This window comes from Podarcis bocagei, assembly GCF_964188305.1.
Source record: "Podarcis bocagei genome assembly, chromosome: 5".
Lineage (NCBI taxonomy): Eukaryota > Metazoa > Chordata > Lepidosauria > Squamata > Lacertidae > Podarcis > Podarcis bocagei.
The window spans coordinates 23,781,536-23,802,928 of NC_138129.1; the positions used below are offsets into that span (position 1 = coordinate 23,781,536).

The 21,393-nt window shown below is 41.4% G+C and overlaps 1 protein-coding gene and 1 long non-coding RNA gene across 4 annotated transcripts in view; one reads left to right on the forward strand and one right to left on the reverse strand.

Annotated features, from left to right (window-relative positions):
• ADA (adenosine deaminase) overlaps nt 1-14,042 on the reverse strand; it is a 32,886-nt gene extending 18,844 nt beyond the window's left edge. Inside the window, exons 1-5 of one of the 2 annotated variants that reach the window (XM_081196591.1) lie at nt 13,672-13,753; nt 11,850-11,913; nt 5,490-5,547; nt 4,048-4,170; nt 1,814-1,957 (exon numbers count right to left, since the gene is read on the reverse strand). In XM_081196591.1, coding sequence (XP_081052717.1) covers nt 1,814-1,957; nt 4,048-4,061 — 158 coding nt within the window. In that variant the 5' untranslated portion in view covers nt 4,062-4,170; nt 5,490-5,547; nt 11,850-11,913; nt 13,672-13,753. Of the gene's footprint in view, nt 1-1,813; nt 1,958-4,047; nt 4,171-5,489; nt 5,552-11,849; nt 11,914-13,671 lie in introns of both variants that reach the window. The other variant, XM_081196590.1, reaches the window with a different exon arrangement.
• Nucleotides 13,226-17,675, forward strand: LOC308588388. 2 transcript variants are annotated; one of them, XR_014008689.1, is made up of 2 exons: nt 13,226-13,503; nt 14,812-17,675. It is a non-coding gene; the product is annotated as an uncharacterized lncRNA (long non-coding RNA). The 2 variants fall into 2 exon arrangements; XR_014008690.1 differs by lacking the exon at nt 13,226-13,503 and adding an exon at nt 13,984-14,083.
• Nucleotides 17,676-21,393: the final 3,718 nt, after the last annotated feature.

Genomic DNA, 21,393 nt, shown 5'->3' on the forward strand with positions numbered 1-21,393 from the left:
ATTTTACATCTGTATTGGTAATGTCCATGGTAGATCATTGAGTATTTCTATAAGGAAATGGGTTTTTCCAGCTGGAATAGCATCCTCCCTGTTCTTTATTAACATGCATGGCTTCAGTCTTCCCTGGCAGGAATTGCAGGCAATAGCAGCAAACTTTCCTCCCTTCTCTATTCTCACTCCCGAAACTCCCTTATACAAATTAGCAATGTATTGTCAAACAAAGCTCTGGTTTCTTCTAAACAAATTAAGAGCTAGAAAGATCACCTGCAGGGTTTCAAACCAGTAGCTGTAACAGTCAAAACTGCAAGGATTTTTTTAATTCTTAAATAAGAGCTGGGGAAGAAAAATGCTTGTGTTTGAGCTCTGGTTCTTTTCTTCAGCTAAGAGTAACTTCTGCCAAGAACTCTTACAGCTGCTTCACACAGGCAAGATGGATGAAGTACTCGGGGCAGGAGGTCTCACTAACGTGGCAGCATTCTCAGAGAAAAGGAGGGATGGAGGAAAAAACACGACAGGCTTGATAAATCACCAGCTCTGCTTTCTAAAATGGAAAGCTAAAGGCAGATGGACTTCATGTGCTCTGTAAATACAAAAGCTGTGGATTTCATATTCTAAAACTAAGATTATTTTCTTGTCAAAAAAGTAGAAACACAAGGCAAGCCTCAACAATTCTGTTAATTGTGGGCGCATCACAAATACTTATTTTATTTATCCTACACATGTGGTGCTTTTTATTTGCAACCTGTTGTAACATAGTCCTATTGTAACCTATTTTAAATTTGGGTGTGGGGGGGCACGCAAGTCGTGGCAACTACATAAGGGTAGCTACAGATCTTTGTCTCCTGACTAATTACAGTAACCTAATATTCAACTCTGTTATGTCATATTTGAGGTGCAAGATTTTACTATCTGTTCACTGTCTACCTCAAGCAACGGCTAATTTTCTAAATATCCCTTTTCTGTTTTATAGTTGAAAGTTTAGTTATTTTTCTATTGTGCACAGTAAAGAGTTTTATGTGATTTGAAGAATCTAAATATGCTGCTCCATTAAGAGAGTGAGTGCTTGTGAGGATGATCCAAAAACATGGAAGTATTTTAACTAGGGAATGAAATTTCGGAGTATCACTGATTTCTAAGGGAAAGTTAAACAGTTCCTAATCCCTGTCTATGACACCAATTGGGCTTTAACGCTGCAAGCTTATGCATGCTTACGTGGAACTAATCCACACTGAGTTCAACAGGTTTTACTCCCAGGAAAGTGAACATAGCCTAAAATGCTAACTTTAACAACAGTGCACTTTCATACTTTTCTCTCATTCTCTGGGGAAAATATAACAACAGTATATGCAAAGAAAGTCAATTAGATATCCATTGTTGAACCATATCTATCAGAAATGCATGGGCAGCATCCTTTAAGCCAGCGGTTCTCAACCTGTGGGTCCCCAGATGTTGTTGGACTACAACTCCCATCATCCCTGAGCTCTGGCCTTGCTAGCTAGGGGTGATGGGTGTTGTAGTTCAACAACATCTGGGGACCCACAGGTTGAGAAAGGCTGCTTTAAACAAAGAGACTGGTACGTTTTATTATTTAGACTCTAGAATGCTGGTTGGGCATACTGCACTGATCCCTGGTGTAGGGTGGAGTGCAGTGAGCCATGTGAAGGAATTTCACATTGCCCTTGAAGATGTACTTATTTTCAACATATTTTCTTGAACTGCATGCTGTCAGTTAGTAGTATGCCACCAGCTATTTACCTTTCTTAAGAAGGTTACTTTATATTGTGTTATCTTACACCTTTAAGAAGGTACTCACTCTTCTTGGTTCCAAGGAATAGGATGCACTTTGCAGTTGGCTAGGAGGTGAGGACTGTACCGGGCTTCAACATAGATTACACCTTCCTTTGCTTTCATTTCTACAAATTCATAAGCAATTCTTTCCACAGCCTCACGGTCCCCCCTGTGAATGTAAAAAATGTTGATTTCTATAATTGCTGCAGTCAATCAACAATCTAAACTCTACAAAACATGGATATGCGGTGCTGTGGGAGTTAATGCTTCTCAGCAGACCAAAAATCTACACCTCAGCAACACACTGTTCAAACCCTTGTGAATTTGCAAGACTGATATGACCACAGATTAATAAAATTTTATTTGGTACATTTATATCCTGTTTCCCCAAAGGAATTTAAAATGGCTCACGATAATTAAAATCAAATAAAAGGAGCCTATACGGTCTCATCCAATTCTTAAACCCAAAATATTATGAAGCAGCTAAGCTATGTTTGCCACTTTAATGCAGGAAAAACATTTTTCCTATTTGAGCATGAGCTACATAGGCTAATGGGAAAATTCAGGATACTTAAGTAGCCAATTAGCTGCAGCAATGAATCTTTGCGATCCTTTTTGCAATCCAAGTGGCAAGGCACTCAGTTTAACTCTCATACAGAGTTGCAGATAAGGAGCTGAAGAAAGTGGTTGTAGTTCTAAGTGTGCAAGTCAGATAAAAAGCAAAGTGTACTTTGGATTCACTGGATATGGGCTGTGTACTTATTCTGTTTTGGAATCAGCACTTTCTCTACTTGCCAATGTCCTCCTACCAGTCATCAAAATGTGACATTTCTGTTATTTATGAGTGCCTAAATTTAAAAGTAGTGTCCATAAGCTATGAGTCAGTTCTAATACACAATCTGAAAAAACAACAATATGAGCCAACACTGCCATTTCCTAAGCAGCCAAATTTCAAGGATGCCAAAGAAGCCTGTAGGTTCCAAAAGAAACATCCCAGTTCTTCCCAGTTTTTAGACACTGTGGCTTGCCTAGTCAGTTACTAGCATTCACACACCATGATAGTTCAGATGTAATACAAACTAATGTTTGAGGTGGCATGAGATTCAAATTCACACACTATCTCTCTGTCTCCTCTTGATTTCTTAATTGCCGCTATTGGCAAAGCACAGTTTGCCTTTTCATCCAAAATGTGTACCTCGTGGCACATATCAGTGGCAGACTTTAAAATTTCAGCAGCAACCTGTGCAACACCAAAATTTGGTGCCTTCCCATTTCTGGCCTTCCACTGTTTGTCATTGCTCAGCACCCAGTGTGGACAAATGGGTTGCGCTTCTCTAAATCTGCCAATGCCGTACTAATCAATGATTATTTAAGGATTTAAGAGTGTTGCTACTTTCACAACTGAATGGATGTTAATTTGGATTTCAGGAAGTAGTATGCTCTCTATTTTGAATCATCCCTAAGTGACCCACTAAAAGTTTAAAGGGTTCGAGGAAAAGGAATGTCATGTTTGTTGTCATCTGTGACCTTGGTCCTGTATTTCCCTCCCCCCGACCCTGCAAATTAGGATCCTAGTTGGAAGGGAAGTAAAAGCTCCCCTTTTTGCTATTAGAGTACAGAGCAAATAAAAAAACCCCAAAAGCCATATTTCTCAAGTTAGCAGTAGTTGTGCTTTTCCTAAATATGGCCTGTCAGCAATACAATTAAGTCTGTGTTCGGTTAAGATCTAGATGGTTAATGTGGACCAGAATTTATTCCAAGAATCAGAATGCAAAAAATCTATGTACTGGAAGAGATTTCTCCAATGTGTCAAAATCAGTAAGCTCTGCAACCAGTTCAGTAGTCTGGTGATCATTTTGCTATGCTGAAAGCATATTGTGCTGGTCCCAATGAATCCAATCCTGCTGACAGCAGTTCTAGAACTGCCCACACAGGGCTTCAAGGATGAAGATAGATTACGAACCTGTTCCACTCATTAACTACTGATAGGGTACAGGGTCACCATGCACCAGCAAGTCACATACACCAGGCTGTTTCTTTCTCAGCGGGAATAACGAGACAGATCTCTAAGCAATCTCACAAATTATAGGTTTGTGCTATTTTGGTCTAATGCTTTAATGGCAAGAAAACATAATCAGGGCAAAACCAAAGCAAGTTTTGCTTGGGAGTCATATACTATGCAACATGCATCAACAGCGACTCAAAGGGATAGAAGGGAGGTTTGACAACAGTAAAGATGGAGCAAGTTACTTTACTCACGCAATTGCTGGCATGTAGACAGAAAATTTTTCTAGGAACTCTGTGAGACTGATAGGTTCACTGTAGCTAACATGTTGTAGAAGGCCTTCTACTGTATCTGCAGGAAGCTGTTTTCCCCTTTTCCTAGATGTTAAACAAAATACATACATCAACTGCTGTAGGCTTACTTGGGTAAGTTCTGAACTAAATTCTTTTAGTAAGTCAGTGAAGAAAACTGATGGTCAGAAAGCCCTAGATATTTTTCATGTAACTGGTTAATCTGATGGCACTTTGTGTCTATAATTCCTCTCTTATGCTCTGGAAGACTATAAAAATATACATTGTAACATATGTAACAACATACAAAGTGACTCTATGTGATTAATGGAATTATGTCTTTATTTTTAGATTATAAAATTTCTTGTTCTTATGTTGAAGGAGGCAAAGTTGACAGCCTGAGGACAATTCTCTTAAACCAATTGAACAAAGAATGTAAATGAAGCACACATTTGTAGAATCTTGGCTTTCTGATTAAATCAGGAAATGTTTGTGTAGAATCTCCATCCTCAGCTAAAAGCCAAACTAAACTGAGTGCTGGCTAATAAAATAGCAAATTCCCTTTTTAGAGTACAATTGCTGGTAAGCTATATTCTTGTACTCCAGATGTTTCATGGCCCTTACTTCTGGTTCTTCTGTCAAATTTCCTTTTTTCATAGAAACTGGTATCTCTGTAAACAAAAGCATCTGACTTCGGCCTTAAGCAGTCCCCTTTGCAAATCTGAATTCCTAACGCAGTAACCTTATATGACCTTCCCATTTTGCTGTAATAGTTAGGGCTGAAGTATATTTATAATAGGTTATTATTTGCGAAAATCTTTGAACTTTTAAATAGATTTTCACATCTGGAAAAAGTTTTAAAACAACAATACCAATCAGTGATAGTCTTGATTCTGAATAGACTCTTTTAGTTCTCTGCAGAGAATCAGGCTCTCTCTCACTTCTTAGCTTGCTTGATTCTTTTCTGTCTCTGACTCCCAGATTCCGCTACCTTCCTGACTGGGGATGGATTTCGAAATAGTTGCAGAGGGATAGTTGATGAGAAACATGCCACTACTGCAGCTTGCAAACTTTGAGGCTGAAATCCTATGCACCCTTACCTGGGGATAAGCTCTATTGAACACAGTGGGACATACACATGCACAAAACTGTGCTTTTGATGTATTTCCCTTACCAAAGCACACTAGTTGTTCTATAACAATTAGGTGGAATCTTACTCTCTAAAATTGCATTAAACTAACAAAATGCAAGTAATGAAGCCTGAGCAAAGGTTTTGATATTTCATTTGCTTTTATCCTGGAGACATTAATGACCAAGGAACATTTTGCAAACAATTCAGACTAAGCATGAGCTTCTGAAAAAATAAAAAGGAAAAACACCACCCAAGCCCAAAACCACTCACTCACTTGCCAAAGTATAAAATGGTTTCTGGTTTAATGGCTCCATCTAGGTGGACATGAAGTTCTACCTGCAAAACAGTTGAAAGAATGTGAATAGTAATATACATTAAAGCCCTTGTGACCTAAGAGTGGAAAATGACATTTCTGACAGATATGTGCATGCAGTCGTAGTTTTTAGTTTAGCGCAGCAGCTCTCTCTCCCCATCCTCCAAAATACAAGCAACTTGAAAGTTGGTAGCATTTAAAACCAGCTTCTAGAGCAGCATAGGGAAATGATAAGCTAGCTAAAGCCTCTGGTTTCTTTTGCAATTATGACAACTTCTCAGTGTCAAAATTTCAGATGTAAAAAGAGAACCAAATATTCTTACTCTCTGATCTCTGAATAATGCCTGCTTACACAACACAATCTAAACAAATAAAATGAGGATAGTAATTCGGCTGATGGTTGCGTAGCAGCTTCTTATGAAGGAAGAAGCCACAAACATATCAGATTCCAAGATTTGCTTCATTTGCCTGCTCCCAATGAAAACGCCTATTATGGACGCTCTTTTGAACCTGTTTGTAAAAAGCAGCATAGCTCATCATGAGTGCACTAGTAATTTCCTTTTGTGGTAAAGAGATCTGTGTGAGTTTTGGGTTTTGCAAGCTAACAGAATTTTGGAGTGCTGGCACTCTCCCTCTGGAGATCTGATGTGAGAGCAGTTGATCTTGGAATATTTAAGCCCTGCCTTCCCCTACACCCAACCTATATATTTGTAAATACACTCAAAATATTACAGAACACCATACACTTCCAGTGACCCCTTTCCAAAGAAAACTAAAACTTGCATATGCTGAACTTCTCACCACTCAGAGAAGTGGAGAGAACAGAACACTATTCAATATAATATGCCCAATCCAAGGAGCCCAGGGTTGTGAGTTGAAAATAGAATGTATTCAGCTAGTTTAAGAATAGTGGTACATACACTTCAGCAACAAGTAGCAGACTTTTCCCCCCAACGTATTATTTCTGAAATTTCTATCCCACCCTTCCTCCCAAAAGAACCCAGAGTGGCTCCTTATGTACATGACAATAACCCTGACTGTAAGTCAGTGAGTCTGCAGAAGGCTCATATTAAGATATACTGTATTCAAAATTCCAATGCCTTCCTCTGACATAGCAAATGCTGCTAGAGATGGCTGCCTGATTTGGTCTAGGTCTGATAAGTCCACAGTGCAATGTTTCAACTGCTGTACACAAGAAAGAAAACTGCTCAAACCTTATACAAACCAAGCTGCACATTGTGAGAGTTCTGACAAATCATTAGGATTGCGCAGTACATAAGATTTCTATGTTACATTAAGAATTTATTTTCTTATAGTTCCTTGTAAAAAATTGTACAAATTTTAGATGCATTTTAATTTCATGTTATTAAATTGTTTTATTACTAGTAACTTTATTACTAAAACCTAATTATATAAAGCAGGTTAAACCAATTCTTGACTTCTCTAATATGTTTCTGCCCAATGGAGGACTACTCTGATTCCCTGACATCTATTGTACTGAATTGCCCCTCACTAATAAGTGTATTTTCAGATTAGTAGCAAAGAAAGCCTCTAATTTATGAGACGTAAACATAGTCATTACTCTCATTTCCCTTCCTAACAAAAGAAACTGGTACAAGCTGAGGTATGGTATTTATAGGGCATGGATAAAATTGTACTACACTCCCTGGGAAAGGATCAAAGTGATCTCAAGACACTCATGCAGCCAAGTGAAATCATAGCAATGCTAGTGTTCAACAAGCTGTTGCAACGCCTCAAGGGTTTTAGTAGATGAATAAGTTCACAGTAAGTCCACAACACTATCATTACTCTAGAATACTTCTTCCCACTCAACCAGTTTCATTATTTACAGCTTGACAAATACATACAGACTTCTTTTCAAACCTTTTATACTGGGAAGAGCAGTGCATTGTAAATGACCTGGTAGAATCTTAAAATTGTAGAGTTGGAAGGGACCCTGAGGGTTATCTATTCCAACACCCTGCGATGCAGGTATCCTGCTCACAGCTGTCCCTGGGCGGGCTCAAACCACCTATCTTCTGGTTAACAGCCAGGCTCACTGACTCATTGTACTACATACTTACACTGATACAATGACTGGGCGTCTCAATGGTATAAAGGAGCACGCAGAGCTTGAAGAAAATGCCCTCCAACCAATGAAATGGAGCCTGTTCAGACATTACTTTCTGGAACCACTATCAACACATCTCAGCAGGGAGAAAATGGCAAATGAACTGCCCTGTCCCAGCTACCACATATCTCTCTGGAATATATGGATGGTTCAAAATTGGGAGAGAAATGCAGTACAGCTCAGTTTATTATTTTATCTAATTTATTAATTACATGTTTATTATTTACAATCTAATTTGCTACATTAAATTTTAATAAATTACTCTTATCAGATACTTGGAAACATGCATATGATTTTAGGTTTGATCCCAAAATGTTGTTTCATAACTTTTTCAGACTAAACATATTTAGTGGAATTATTCTAAATACATTGCTTTGCTTTTAAAATTATTTCATTAATAAAATTCGGCTCATTGCACTGCAAATCTATGACATGCTGTATTTTCTAACAATAAAAATGTAAGCATGATAGATGGCTGTCATCCAATTAAAGAAATCTTGCAGTGTAATCCTAACCATGGCAACTCAGTATAAGTCATACAGAATTCTGCTGGTCTTATTCCCAAGTAAATGAGGTTAGAAATGTAGCTGGGTAGTTAATTAATCCACAAATTAAATTTATTTATGGGTAAAAACAATACTCCTGAAGCAAGAATAAACTTTTGCTTGTTTCTAGATGATGCATTCCCAAAATAAAATTTCACAAACTGTGTTCCATTGAACGTATCCAATTCTGAATAGGATCAAGAGCAATATTGTTAAGGATCAAGAGGATCAAAAGCAGTACAGTATTGTTGAAATTCTCCTAGCTGTAACCAAACAATTGTCTATCTTCAGTACAAGTCTGAAAGCCTCACCATATGATTATTATGCCTCTGTTGTTTATCTTTTCATAAACAAATTCAGAGCCAAAGACCAATAACTCACTTAGATGTTATATATAAATAAAACAAGGAGCGCTGAAGCCTGATACTGCAAATTCTTCAGTATGCATACTGAACTTAACTACCAAAAGTCTTCCAGCTGATGCCACTTATCAGAAGAAAGCAGATGACTCCTCCTCAGTCTGTGACGTCAATGAGACTACTTAGGGAGGGCAAAGAGCTCTTAAGAAACTAGGGTCAACATTTTTATTATAATAAACTGCTTAGAGAATACTCTAGTCCCTGCTTTTGGATTTCCCAAAGGCATCTGGCTGGTCACTAACATAAACCAAGATGCTGAACTACATGGACCTTTGATCTCATACAATAAGGTTTATCTTTTGATTTATAACCAGGGCTGACAAACCCATGGCACTGTCCTCTTCCACATATCATATTGAAATTTGTAATCAATCATGAGTGTCATCATTACTATATTATTTGGAGTCTGAAGCATCAGAGAAAGGCAGTCCAGACAATTGCACCATAGCAGTAAAATAGTCAGTTTCCTAAGGGTTGCCAATGTTTCAGCTTATTTCAAAAGTGTTACAAAAGATTGCCAGATGTTCATGTGCATCCTTCACAGGAGGTCTGGAGGGTGGCAACACAAAAATGGGCCTTTTCTGTAGTGGCTCCCTGTTTGTGGGATGTTCACCTGGCGCCTTCATTATATATCTTTAGGCACCAGGCAAAAACCTTTCTCCTCAACCAGGCCTTTGGCTGATTAATATTCTAGTATTTGACATGTGTTTGTGGGAGGGGGTTATTGTTTCGTAGTTTTTATTTTAACCCTGTATTTCTGTTTTTAACCTGTGTTTTTATCTTGTGAACTGCCCTGAGATCTTGTGATGAAGGGCGGTATATAAATCTAATAAATTAAATTAAATAAATGTTGTTTTTAGGGATGGAGTAATATCGCTGCTACCAATATTATTTTTTAAGAGATTGTGTTTCACTGAATTTGTGTGAACTTTATTATTTAATGATTTAAGTTGAATTTGAGCAGTGAAGAAACACACAAAGGGATGAAATGAGTTGGCACAACACAGAACTACCCCAAGTCATTTTAGCCCTAATATCGGGATCTAAGTTTAACTACTCCCACTGATCCAGTAGTAGATAGGTAGCCGTGTTGGTCTGCCATAGTCAAAATAAAAAAATTCCTTCCAGTAGCACCTTAAAGACCAACTAAGTTAGTTCTTGGTATGAGCTTTCGTGTGCATGCACACTTCTTCAGATACACTGAAACAGAAGTTGCCAGATCCTTCTATATAGTGAGAAGGTGGGGAGGGGTGTTACTCAGAAGGGAGGGTGCGAATGGGAGATTGGCAGATAGCTGAGAGAGCCTCTTGACGACTCTTAACGACTGTAATAGGTCTTACAGGAAAAGGCAAGGGGTGGGAAGGTGAGAAATGGTTTAGTCATGTATAGTGAGATAAGAATCCAATGTCTTTGTTCAGTCCAGGTCTTTTCATGGTTTTAAGTTTGGTAATGAGTTGTAATTCAGCAGCTTCTCTTTCCAGTCTATTTCTGAAATTCCTTTGTAGTAAAACAGCTACTTTGAGATCTTGTATAGAATGTCCTGGGAGATTGAAGTGTTCTCCTACTGGTTTCTCTGTTCTGTGATTCTTGATGTCAGATTTATGTCCATTTATTCTTTGGCGTAAGGTTTGGCCTGTTTGTCCAATATAGAGCTGAAGGACACTGTTGGCATTTGATGGCATACACAATGTTAGACGATGAGCAATTAAATAGTCCCGAGATGGTATGTGTGATAACAGAACACCTCTAGTCATCACATACAGCTCCCAAGTTAAAACAGTACAACGCATCATCAGAGATCTACAACCTCTCCTGGACAATGACAGTTCTCTTTCTCAAACTCTGGGAGGAAGACCTTTCATTGCCTACAGACAGCCACCCAATCTTAAACAACTCCTAACCCACAATAATACTACAACCAGACTTAACACAGACACTGGCACCAGAGCCTGCAATAAACCCAGATGCCAACTTTGCTGCCACATACACCCGGACAACACCATTACTGGCCCCAACAACATCACACATACCATCTCGGGACTATTTAATTACTCATCGTCTAACATTGTGTATGCCATCAAATGCCAACAGTGTCCTTCAGCTCTCTATATTGGACAAACAGGCCAAACCTTACGCCAGTAGGAGAACACTTCAATCTCCCAGGACATTCTATACAAGATCTCAAAGTAGCTGTTTTACTACAAAGGAATTTCAGAAATAGACTGGAAAGAGAAGCTGCTGAATTACAACTCATTACCAAACTTAAAACCATGAAAAGACCTGGACTGAACAAAGACATTGGATTCTTATCTCACTATACATGACTAAACCATTTCTCACCTTCCCACCCCTTGCCTTTTCCTGTAAGACCTATTACAGTCGTTAAGAGTCGTCAAGAGGCTCTCTCAGCTATCTGCCAATCTCCCATTCGCACCCTCCCTTCTGAGTAACACCCCTCCCCACCTTCTCACTATATAGAAGGATCTGGCAACTTCTGTTTCAGTGTATCTGAAGAAGTGTGCATGCACACGAAAGCTCATACCAAGAACTAACTTAGTTGGTCTTTAAGGTGCTACTGGAAGGAATTTTTTTACTCCCACTGAGTAATGACTAATGGCACCACTTATTTCGTAAATACATAAAATCTTGTTTTATCAGATTTCTGCAAAAATGTGAAGATATTGTGTCCCAAAACGGCAATGAATCATAAAAGAAAAGCTATTTTTAAACTGACTTCATGTCTTATTCTTGCAATTCAGCATTGCATATTTAACTTCCTCATCATTTGGAACTTCCCTGCTGATTGGAACTTTACTGACTAGCAGAATGTGCTGTCACTGAATGTTAAACAAGGCGAGTGTCAGAGATACAACCCATATGATTACTGCATAGATTGAAGTAGTTTCCAGGGTTTTTTGTTTGTTAAACACTCCTACTTGTTTCTGCTGAGCCTTGTTGAAGATAAATAAGATGGTTCCAGCAAAAAGTTTTTATTTTAACCCTGTATTTCTGTTTTTAACCTGTGTTTTTATCTTGTGAACTGCCCTGAGATCCATCAGTGCCATCAGCAATGGATGCAAGTTCATCAGTGCTGAATGGATTAGATCTATATATTATTAGTTGATAAGACTGTTGGACTACGAGCTCAGAGGCCAGGGTTCAAATCCCTGCTCTGCCATGACGCTCACTGGGTGATCTTGGGCCAGTCAGTGCCTCTCAATCTAACCTACCTCAGAGGGTTGTTGTGGTGATCAAATGAGGAGAGGGAGAACCATGTCTACCACCTTGAGCTTCTTGAAGAAAAAAGGTGGGATATACGGTAAATAAAGAATAAAGTGCTGTTTTACTAAATGGTTCATGCAAAGTTATATGCTTGAAGTTGGTGTGTGCAGTTCAGGTTGCAGGAGCTGCTAAAATACACCAAAAAAAGCATACTGCAATTTAGCAAAATTTTCACCCATTGGCTTCCCTTTATAAAATGTGGATGTATGCATCCACGTGGAGACAGTACTCATGAATGTCTTAACATACCATACATTCAGATCATGTTACTACCCAAAGGGTAGTAAAGAAAAAAGAAAAAAAAGAGTTAGGTCGCACTTGTGTAGCTTGCAATCAGATTCAGATTGCATTCGTTGAATTACTGACAAAAGCAGAAGTCGCACAATAAAAACACTTTGATGAACCAGATACTGTTTGCTCACTCTCTGTATCAGGACTTAAATCTGAGTGCCTATCCTGACGTGGCCAAAACAGCACTTATCTATGAGCAAGACAGAAGTACAGTATCAGGAAGCTCTGAATGCTGAGTAACTCAGCCACAAGTTTCACTGGGTGTTATTGGGCCAGTCACTATCTCTCATTCTAAACTACCCCACAGGGTTGTTGGAATGTTAAAATGAGGAGGGAAGACAACCCCATGCATCCTTGAGCTCCTTGGTGGAAAATAAATGCCGTAACTGATAAGCAAAATCTTGTTTTCTGTGTAACGCTCGGTGATAGAAACTGGGCAGACCTACAAACAGGATGCCCAAAGCGGGGCTAAAGGTCATAGGAGTAGCAATGCTAATGTTATCATTTGATGGATAAGGCAAGAGGACACTTAGGCCAGGAACAGGCAAGGTGCAGCAGGAACATGTGCAACAGTAGATAAAATGCAAGAGATAGGAAGAAAGTTGGGGAGAATAGGCAGTTTGCTATACTGTATGTGTGTGTGTGTGTGTGTATACACACACACACACACACACACACACACACACACACACACACACATATATGTATTAAATTTCTATTCCATCGTTTTCCCAGGGGAGCCTAGGTATATCAGGCAGGAGCAGTAAGGCAGGTAACATTAAAGGTAATAGGGTGATGGCAGGGAGAGGCAGGAATTGAAAGGGAACTGGGGTCTTGGGAGTGGGGTGCAAATAAAGTGGGGAAAGCCGAAATAAAAAGAGGTGGTTATACAGAGGTAAGCAAAGGGGGCAGATAATAATAATGATGATGATGATAATGATGATAATAAGAATAATTTTATTATTTATACCCCGCCCATCTGGCTGGGGTTTCCCCATATAAGGCAGAGCGGGGAAGCCCACCTACCTTTATAAAGCAGCAAATAGTAACGAAAAAACAAAATACCACCGGGGTTTTTTTTTGGGGGGGGGAGTTGGGTCATCTGTTTCTGAGACCCCGTTTCTGGGAACGGGTGTCTGAGGGAGAGGTGAAGCGGGCACCTCCCCGAAGCGTTAAAGAGGCAAGAAAAACAGAAATAACGTTGGGGGGGGGGAATGAAGGTGGGGAGGAGTTGCTGGGGCAGAGCGAGAAGGGCAGGAGAGGGAAGCACGGGCAGGGATCCTCCCGCCAGGCGCGCTTCCCTGGGAGTAAGTCCCGCTGAGGCACCGCGGGGCTTCCTGCCGAGCAAGCGCGAAGCCGGCAGGTCCGCAGAGGTGCATAGGCAGGGCGAGCCCGGCGGCGGTCGGTCGCCCCCTCAGCGGCCCGGGAAAGCCGTCTGAGCTGACGGCGAGCTCTGGGACGCCCAGCTCTCTCACCTTGGGCTTGTCGAAAACCCGCGGGCTGTTCTCCATGCTGCTGCCTCCTCCTGCTCCTCCGCCAGTCCGGGCTTCAGTGGCCGCCGGCCCGGCCTGTTGCTCTCCTGCAGGGCTGGCTCCGCCCAGCGGTCTCTTCTGGGACCGGCCCGCCCGGTGTGTGAGGCAGCGAGAAGGGCGGCTCAGGCGACGGGGAAAAAACAACAACCCTTTCCTGCCAGTAACAGACGCTGCCGGTCGCGGCCAGGGCTGTCAGGGCTTCGAGGGTTACGAAGCCGGCTCATCTCTGACACACATACAGAGTTTTTTTCCTCACCAACCACACCTCTAGGGTTCAGTGCAGGTTATGAACGCCAGACATCAGGGCCGGCCCAAGGCATTTTGGCGCCACAAAATGGCGCCCCCATCCTACCAGGCAAGAAAGGGTGAATGAAGAACAGCTGTACCAGCGACCAGGAGGGACTAAAGATCTACATCAGGATCTCCTGCCCCTGCGGGTCCTGACGCCTGAGGCAGTCTCCTCACCTTGCCTTTGCAAGGGTGGGCAGGCCCTACCAGAGAGGCACACAAAATGAGGTTAATGCTCCCGCCACCCTTGAGCATGTGCGGAGTTCGGTTAGGAACATGCAAGCCTGCCTTGAGGCCTTAGCTCAGGATTGTCTGCACTGACTGGCAGCAGCAGCTCTCCAGCGTCAGGGTCAGGGGTCTCCTAGCCTCATCTGGAACAGACTTGACTGATTGGTTGATTGATTGTTATACATATACAGTGGACGCTCGGGTTGCGAACATGATCCTTGCGGGATGCACGTTCGCAACCCGCAGCGGCATGTCTGCGCACACGCGGGTTGCAATTCGGTGCTTCTGCTCATGCGCGACCACCGAAACCCAAAAGTAACGGGAATAGGTTACTTCCGGGTTTCAGTGCGTCCATAACCTGAAAAAAAACAGCCTGAAGTGTCTGTAACCTGAGGTATGACTGTATTGCTTGATTGCAGGGGGGAGGGGACCCCAAAGAAGTTTACAAAAAAAGCTAAAACTATCCCTAAGAAATTTACAACTGTAATTTGTAAAATTGGGATAGCTCAGCTGGCAGAGCAAGAGACTCATAATAATAATATTGTTTATCTCTTTGACATCTCTTAGGAAGTACTGCTAGAAGGCCCTCTGCCTGGTTCTCTAACGTCTTGCAGTGAGGGAACTGCCAGAAGAATGGCTTAAGTGTCTAGGCTGAACAATGGCGTGGAGACGCTCCTCTACAATGTATACAGGGTGAAGCCGTTTAGGCTTTAAAGGTCAGCACCAGCACTTTGAATTGTGCTCGGAAATTTACTAGGAGTCAATGTAGGTCTTTCAGGACTGGTGTTATGCTGTCCCGGCTGCCACTCCCAGTCACCAGTCTAGCAGCTGCTTTCTGGATTAATTGTAATTTCCGGGTCACCTTCAAAGGTAGCCCCACACAGAGCGCATTGCAGTAGTCCAAGCGGAGATAACTAGAGCATGCACCACTATGATGAGACAGTCTGTGGGCAGGTAGGGTCTCAGCCTGTGTACCAGATGGAGCTGGTAAACAGCCATCCTGGACACAGACTTGACCTGTACCTCCATGGACAGCTGTGAGTCCAAAATGACCCCAGGCTGTGCACCTGGCCCTTTAGGGGCACAGTTACCCCATTCAAGACCAGGGAGTCCCCCCCACCTGCCCGCCCTCTTCCCCCAAAACAGTACTTCTGTCTTGTCAGGATTCAACCTCAGTCCATTAACTGCCATCCACCCTCCAATCACCTCCAAACAATTACATAGGGCATTCATCACCATCAATGGTTCCAATTTAAACAAGCCACATGACCCCTGCCTGAAAAACAGGGGGCATTCCTTTCTGCTATAAGAAAGGAAGCTTAAAACGGAACTCCTATAACTGTGTTATTACTGTCTTAGATCCAAAACAAGTTTTACATGAGTTCATATAGAAGAAAAGACTAAGATACTGATGGCACTGAAAACATTCTGCAAATATCACCTACCATGATACTAGATTAACAGGTTTGAACTAATCTCTGTACACAAATGTACAATGAGGTATTTGACTTAGGTTTGATGCTGCACATTCAACAACACAGAAAGTAGTAGTTACAATTTAAGTGAGCGCTAAAAATGTCAAGCTTGATTAATTCTTGATTTATTTTTTGATGGAACCCCTTATATGGGATTTTGTATATCAATTTTCCCTCGGCTCTTCTTGCTGGCCCATGTAGGACCAGCATGGATAGTTGGCCCCGGTGAATATTTGACGTTTTCTCCCCTTACAGCTTTGATCTATGGGCTACCACTAAAACAAGACTGCATTTTAAGCTGCATTTTAAACTGTATTCCAATTTATATTTTAATCAACTGTTTTGTTTTGTTTTTTGTTTTGTTTTTAATGTTTTTACTGTATTTATATTCGGTGTAGCTGCCCTGAGCCCGGTCTTGGCTGGGGAGGGCGGGATATAAATGAATTTCTTATTATTATTATTACCCACATAGTAGTTTGTTTCTGATGTTTAACATAAGGCATTTGAATAAAACTAAACTTCAGATTAGTTCAAATGATTAAAAGCTTTTTCTGAGTTTTTCTCTGCTAAATGTAAATACCCAGTTTTCTAGATTTGTTCCTCGTTTTCAAGAATTAAGATGAGATCCCCACCCCCCGCAAATGTCAGGAATACAAGTTAGACAAATAATACAAAGACCGTGTTCATACATCACATCCTTGGTCCAGCAAATTATGATCAGGAATGTATCACATGCAGTATACTCCCTATGATTCCTTTCCTTTCTTCCCTTGTAAACTCAGATAAACTTCAGACTTTCAGGTTTGTTAAACTACAGTTTAATTTCAGTTTCTGAATGATGGAACTTTGGTTTCAGCATGCCGGTAGTTTACAAACCAGAATTGCAAAGAGCAGTTAGATCTATGGATGAGTTTCGTGTAATTGGATGGGGTTGCACTCCCCGTGAAGGAGCGGGTTTGCAGTTTGTGGATGCTTCTGAATCCAGCTCTGTCACTGTCAGGTAGCCTCAGTGGCTAGAAGGGTCTTTTACCAACTATGACTTGCTCAGCAGCTACAGCCATTCCTGGAGCCTGCATGCACATTCAACTGCCAAATGGCATCTGTGTCACCCAGGGGATCGCAGCTGCAGAGATGAGAAAAGGAAAGTTGTTCCGTTGTCTGGAGAGGTCATTTCCTGGTTCACATGGAGAAATGGTTTTCAACGGGACGCAGTGGTGAAAGTGCACAGCTGTATTGAGGCAGCACCGGGTGTTGAAACTTTGCGCCCCTAACAATTTTGCACCCAGGGCAACTGCCCTTGTCCCCTACCCCCCGCTACGCCACTGACTGTACAGTACCTACATCTGCCTTATTTCAAGGCCCCTTTTCAAAGTGACCCCACTGAGTAAAGGTGTGTACGTTGGAAACAAAATTGTTTGGGGAAGCCATGGACAAGAAGGGTAAAAGCATGGCGATAGAAGAGAAGGGGAAAGGGTCAAAAGCATACCTGCCCATTCAATCTCTAACATTAAGAATTTATAACAGGATTACCACTGTGAAGATTTGAGATAGGAGGCTGGCTCCAATTGAAGATGGTGGTTTGGTCCTAGGCTTTTAAAAAATCATTACCATTTGAATTGGGCCCAAAAGCAAATAGGGAGCCAGCCAATGAAACTGATGCAACGTTAGTGTTATGTGATTGCTCTACCAGATTCTAGCCGGCACTTTTGCTGCTGCATTTTGTACCAGCATAAATTTTCCAGTTCTTTCAAAGGCATCCTTGCACAGAGCTCAGTGTAGACTTGGGCAGGATTTTAACTTGACATTGAGTAGCAGGAAGTAATAGAGCTATAGTTTTAAGATGTTATTCTTGTTTTGCATTTATCTGCTACTGTTTTACATTATACTGCTGACTGGTGTTATTTTTAAATTGAGTTAGTTTATCTAGCCTTGCTTTGAGGGACAGACTAAGGATTTTTTTAAAAAAATTAAATGAATAAAAATTAGCAGCTGCCATTTTAACAGGAAGTTCAAAAATTAAAGAAATTTGGTTACAAGTTTCTCATCTGGCCTAGTCTGTATTTTGAATTATTCCCTTCATTAATGGTTTTGGGTGGTGTTTCAGGCTCACAAGGATGTCAGTGCTTTAATAATAATAACAAAAATAGTTATAAAAATACACACATTTATCCAATTTTGTATTGAACACATTGGCATTTTTGTTTTTGTTGATGTCACAATTGCTGGGGTGGGGGAGGAATCTAGAAGGGAAGCCTTTTTAGTCTGTTGCAGAGCGTACAAGTCCTGTATTAAGGTTGGCGTCACCCCTGTTTTACAGATGATATGCCTCTGTTTGAGGAACTGTCAGATAACAGCCCTTTATCTGAAGGCATTCTCTGTTTGAAGGGATGCCTAGTAGTCCATGTCCAATTTAAAGATTAAAGAAACATCAGAAGAGAGAGCAGAAGGGACCTTGAAGTTATCTGTCAGCAATTGTACCTGCAATTTGTACCTGGACAGTAGACTAAGCAGGCACAAAGATCTTCCACACTATGGCGAGATGCGTTTCCTTTTAAATTCTAGTAACAATAGTGTGCAGTTTTTATGCAAGTTTGTGCTTGCTTTTCCCTTTCCTCTCCCCACCCTTTTTTTTGAGGGTGGGGGTGCATAAGTGACAGCTCTACCTGCAGCACCATGAAGATCTACACATCCACTGTGGCATAAGCCTTTGCAGGGCCCAATTTGTCAAATGAAAGGTGCAGCCATTCTGGAGAGTGTGCTCTAGGACTAAATGTGTTCATGGCTGCTATGTAGCTTTTGTCATCTGACTAAGTTTTTAACCTTGCTGTATGGGGCACTTGTACCTAATTCTTGTGAATGCTTAAAACAAACTCTTGTGAAACCTGTTTACAGTTCACAGATGACTGATGATGGTGCATAGGACAGGCAGGTTCCGGCAAAGCTGGGTAAATAGATGTGGTTTCAGTTCGCCTTTTTGGGGAAACCACAAGTGGGCACTGAAAGGTCGACAAGGAAGTCCCTAGATTTTTTGACATGATTAACTTAAAGAGTTCCTATGGTGGTTTTTTTTCATACTGCTTCAGCTGCACTGCTTCAGCATGCTGTGCATAGTATTACAAACTGCCAAACCACACTATTTTGTATCTCCTTTATGATTCTACACCCACAGCAAGAAACACTACATCTGCGTTGTTCATTTTGCCTATTTGGTTCTTGTCATCAAATAGTGAGTAGTGATTCTAGTCGCTAGATGCTTCTCAACCTTGCTGTCTTTTTCAGTGGATTATAAATGCCTATTGGCCTGCAATTCTATACACACTTTCCAGGAAACAAAGCCCCATTGAACACATGGAACATACTTCTGAATAGGCACATGTGGTATTGTAGTAATAGGGCAGGGATCCCCAATCATTTTGGACCTGGGAGCACATTTGGAAATTGTAATGTGTACCACAAAATAACCATCTCACTGACGAAAAGGTGGTAATGCTCAGTACCCGTCTTCAAACAACAACAACAGGGAACACACCTATGCAGACCCTAAAACAAATAATATACAGATAAGAAAAAAAACAGGCCACCATACCCAAACAACCAAGTGAATAATAAACCCTCATAGATGGGCACCTAGGAGGGTGTCTGGGAGTGCCATGGCATACCTGCCAAGTGCCCGGAAAAAACAGGACATCCCGTTTTCTTGTGAGATCATGGCAGCCTTTGGGTGTTGCAATCCTGCACTGTGCTCTTGTCCCGAAAAAGTGCTGGGTGGGTATGGGAGAGTGAGGGGCAGATCACATTACTCACCTGGGAACGCATCCTGGAAGACGTGCGCCCCAGTTTTGGGTCTCCAAAAGTTGGATGGTTTGCCATGGTCCCACCATTGCCACCTTGGGGACCCCAGCACTAGTGAATTACCTACCTGACAGTAGAATCAGATTTACACTTTTGTAGATTAGGAGTCATGTTCTTGAAGTAAAAAGATTGCCTTTCCATTATGCTGTGCATTTGGCTCCAATTGCTCTCTCCCTTCTTCACTGAGTGAGTAATCATTGTCCTGCTGCATTTATTTATTTATGCAGGCCTATGCACATGATTGGAGCATAAGCAAATAATGAACAGGTTCCTACTGACTCTGAGTAATTTACAACCTGCATTTTAACTGTGGTCAGGAAAGAGACAGCAAAAGGAAGGGAAGAAAAAAAGGGCAATAAAGGGTAGATGTAATCAAATGTGCATGCATATACTTAGGTACACATACTTAGATCTGCTAAGTGCTATCATACTTCCTACTTTACTTCCAGGCTTTGTTCTGCCCATCTCTTTTTCAAACACAAGCCCAGAAACATGCACTGAGTCTCTTACACACTTCTAGTCATGTACATTTATTTGCTTTTCACCTACCTGAGCACAGAATCCTGCCACCCACTGAAAAACCAAACCACTTTATCCCATGGCAGCCACAAATGCTTTCAAGTAGCACCTATAGGGAAACTATAAACCTATAGGGACCTATAAATATGCTTGCAAATGTGCCTTGTTAATTGCTCACTGTGATTATTTTGCTTGTAAGTAATTATCACTGCCTTGTTCTTATTGCATTGTATTTCTCTGACCTCACTCTAATACTTCTCCCCACTACAACATAGTAACATAGCTACCCCTCTGAAATTCATACAGAAATGGTGTTGGGAGGTAGAGGGGAGGCTCCTCTGAGGATTGTTACACTTTTACTCCGAGGAAGCAAACTGTTGGAGGCGAAAGTGTGAAGTGTGCCTCTAATTTTAATTTAAAATAGAAACTCGTTTGGGAAGTGCTGTGTAATGATCTGTGATGCTAACATTACAAAATATATACCACAGTACGACACACCTTGATACAATACACTCCAGAACAGGGTTGGTCAATGTGGTGCCCTCCATATGTTGCTGGACTATACAACTCTCACCATCTTTGACCATAGGCTATGAGGCTGATGGTAGTTGGAGTCCAACAGAACCTGGATGCCACCATATTCACTATGCTTGCTCTAGAACCGGTTCACAACCTGTGGGTCCCCAGATGTTGTTGGACTACAACTCCCATCATCCCTGAGCTCTGGCCTTGCTAGCTAGGGGTGATGGGAGTTGCAGTTCAACAACATCTGGGGACCCACAGGTTGAGAAAGGCTGCTCTAGAAGCATTCTTCAGGGAGTGGTACGGGCTTCTTCTTGGTTGGTAGATGGCTAACTCTGCAAGGGTAATTGCATATGTCTATGACAGTGCAAAAACAAAAAAACTGATATGCCTTTCCCAGTAGCCTAGCAGAGAAGGAAGTTGTAATGACCAATAGGGCTAGTATGGTTTAGTGATTAAGAGTTGTTGGTATAGGACAGGCATAGGCAAACTCGGCCCCCCAGATGTTTTGGGACTACAACTCCCATCATCCCTAGCTAACAGGACTAGTGGTCAGAGATGATGGGAATTGTAGTCCCAAAACATCTGGCGGGCCAAGTTTGCCTATGCCTAGCCTACGAGCTCAGAGGCCAGGGTTCAAATCCTCACTCAGCCATGAAACATACTGAGTGGCCTTGGGTCAGTCACTGTTTCTCAGCCTCACTTATCTCACAGGCTTGTGAGGATAAAATGGGGAGGGAGAGAGCCATGTATGCAATGGTCAGGACTTATTGGAGAAAAG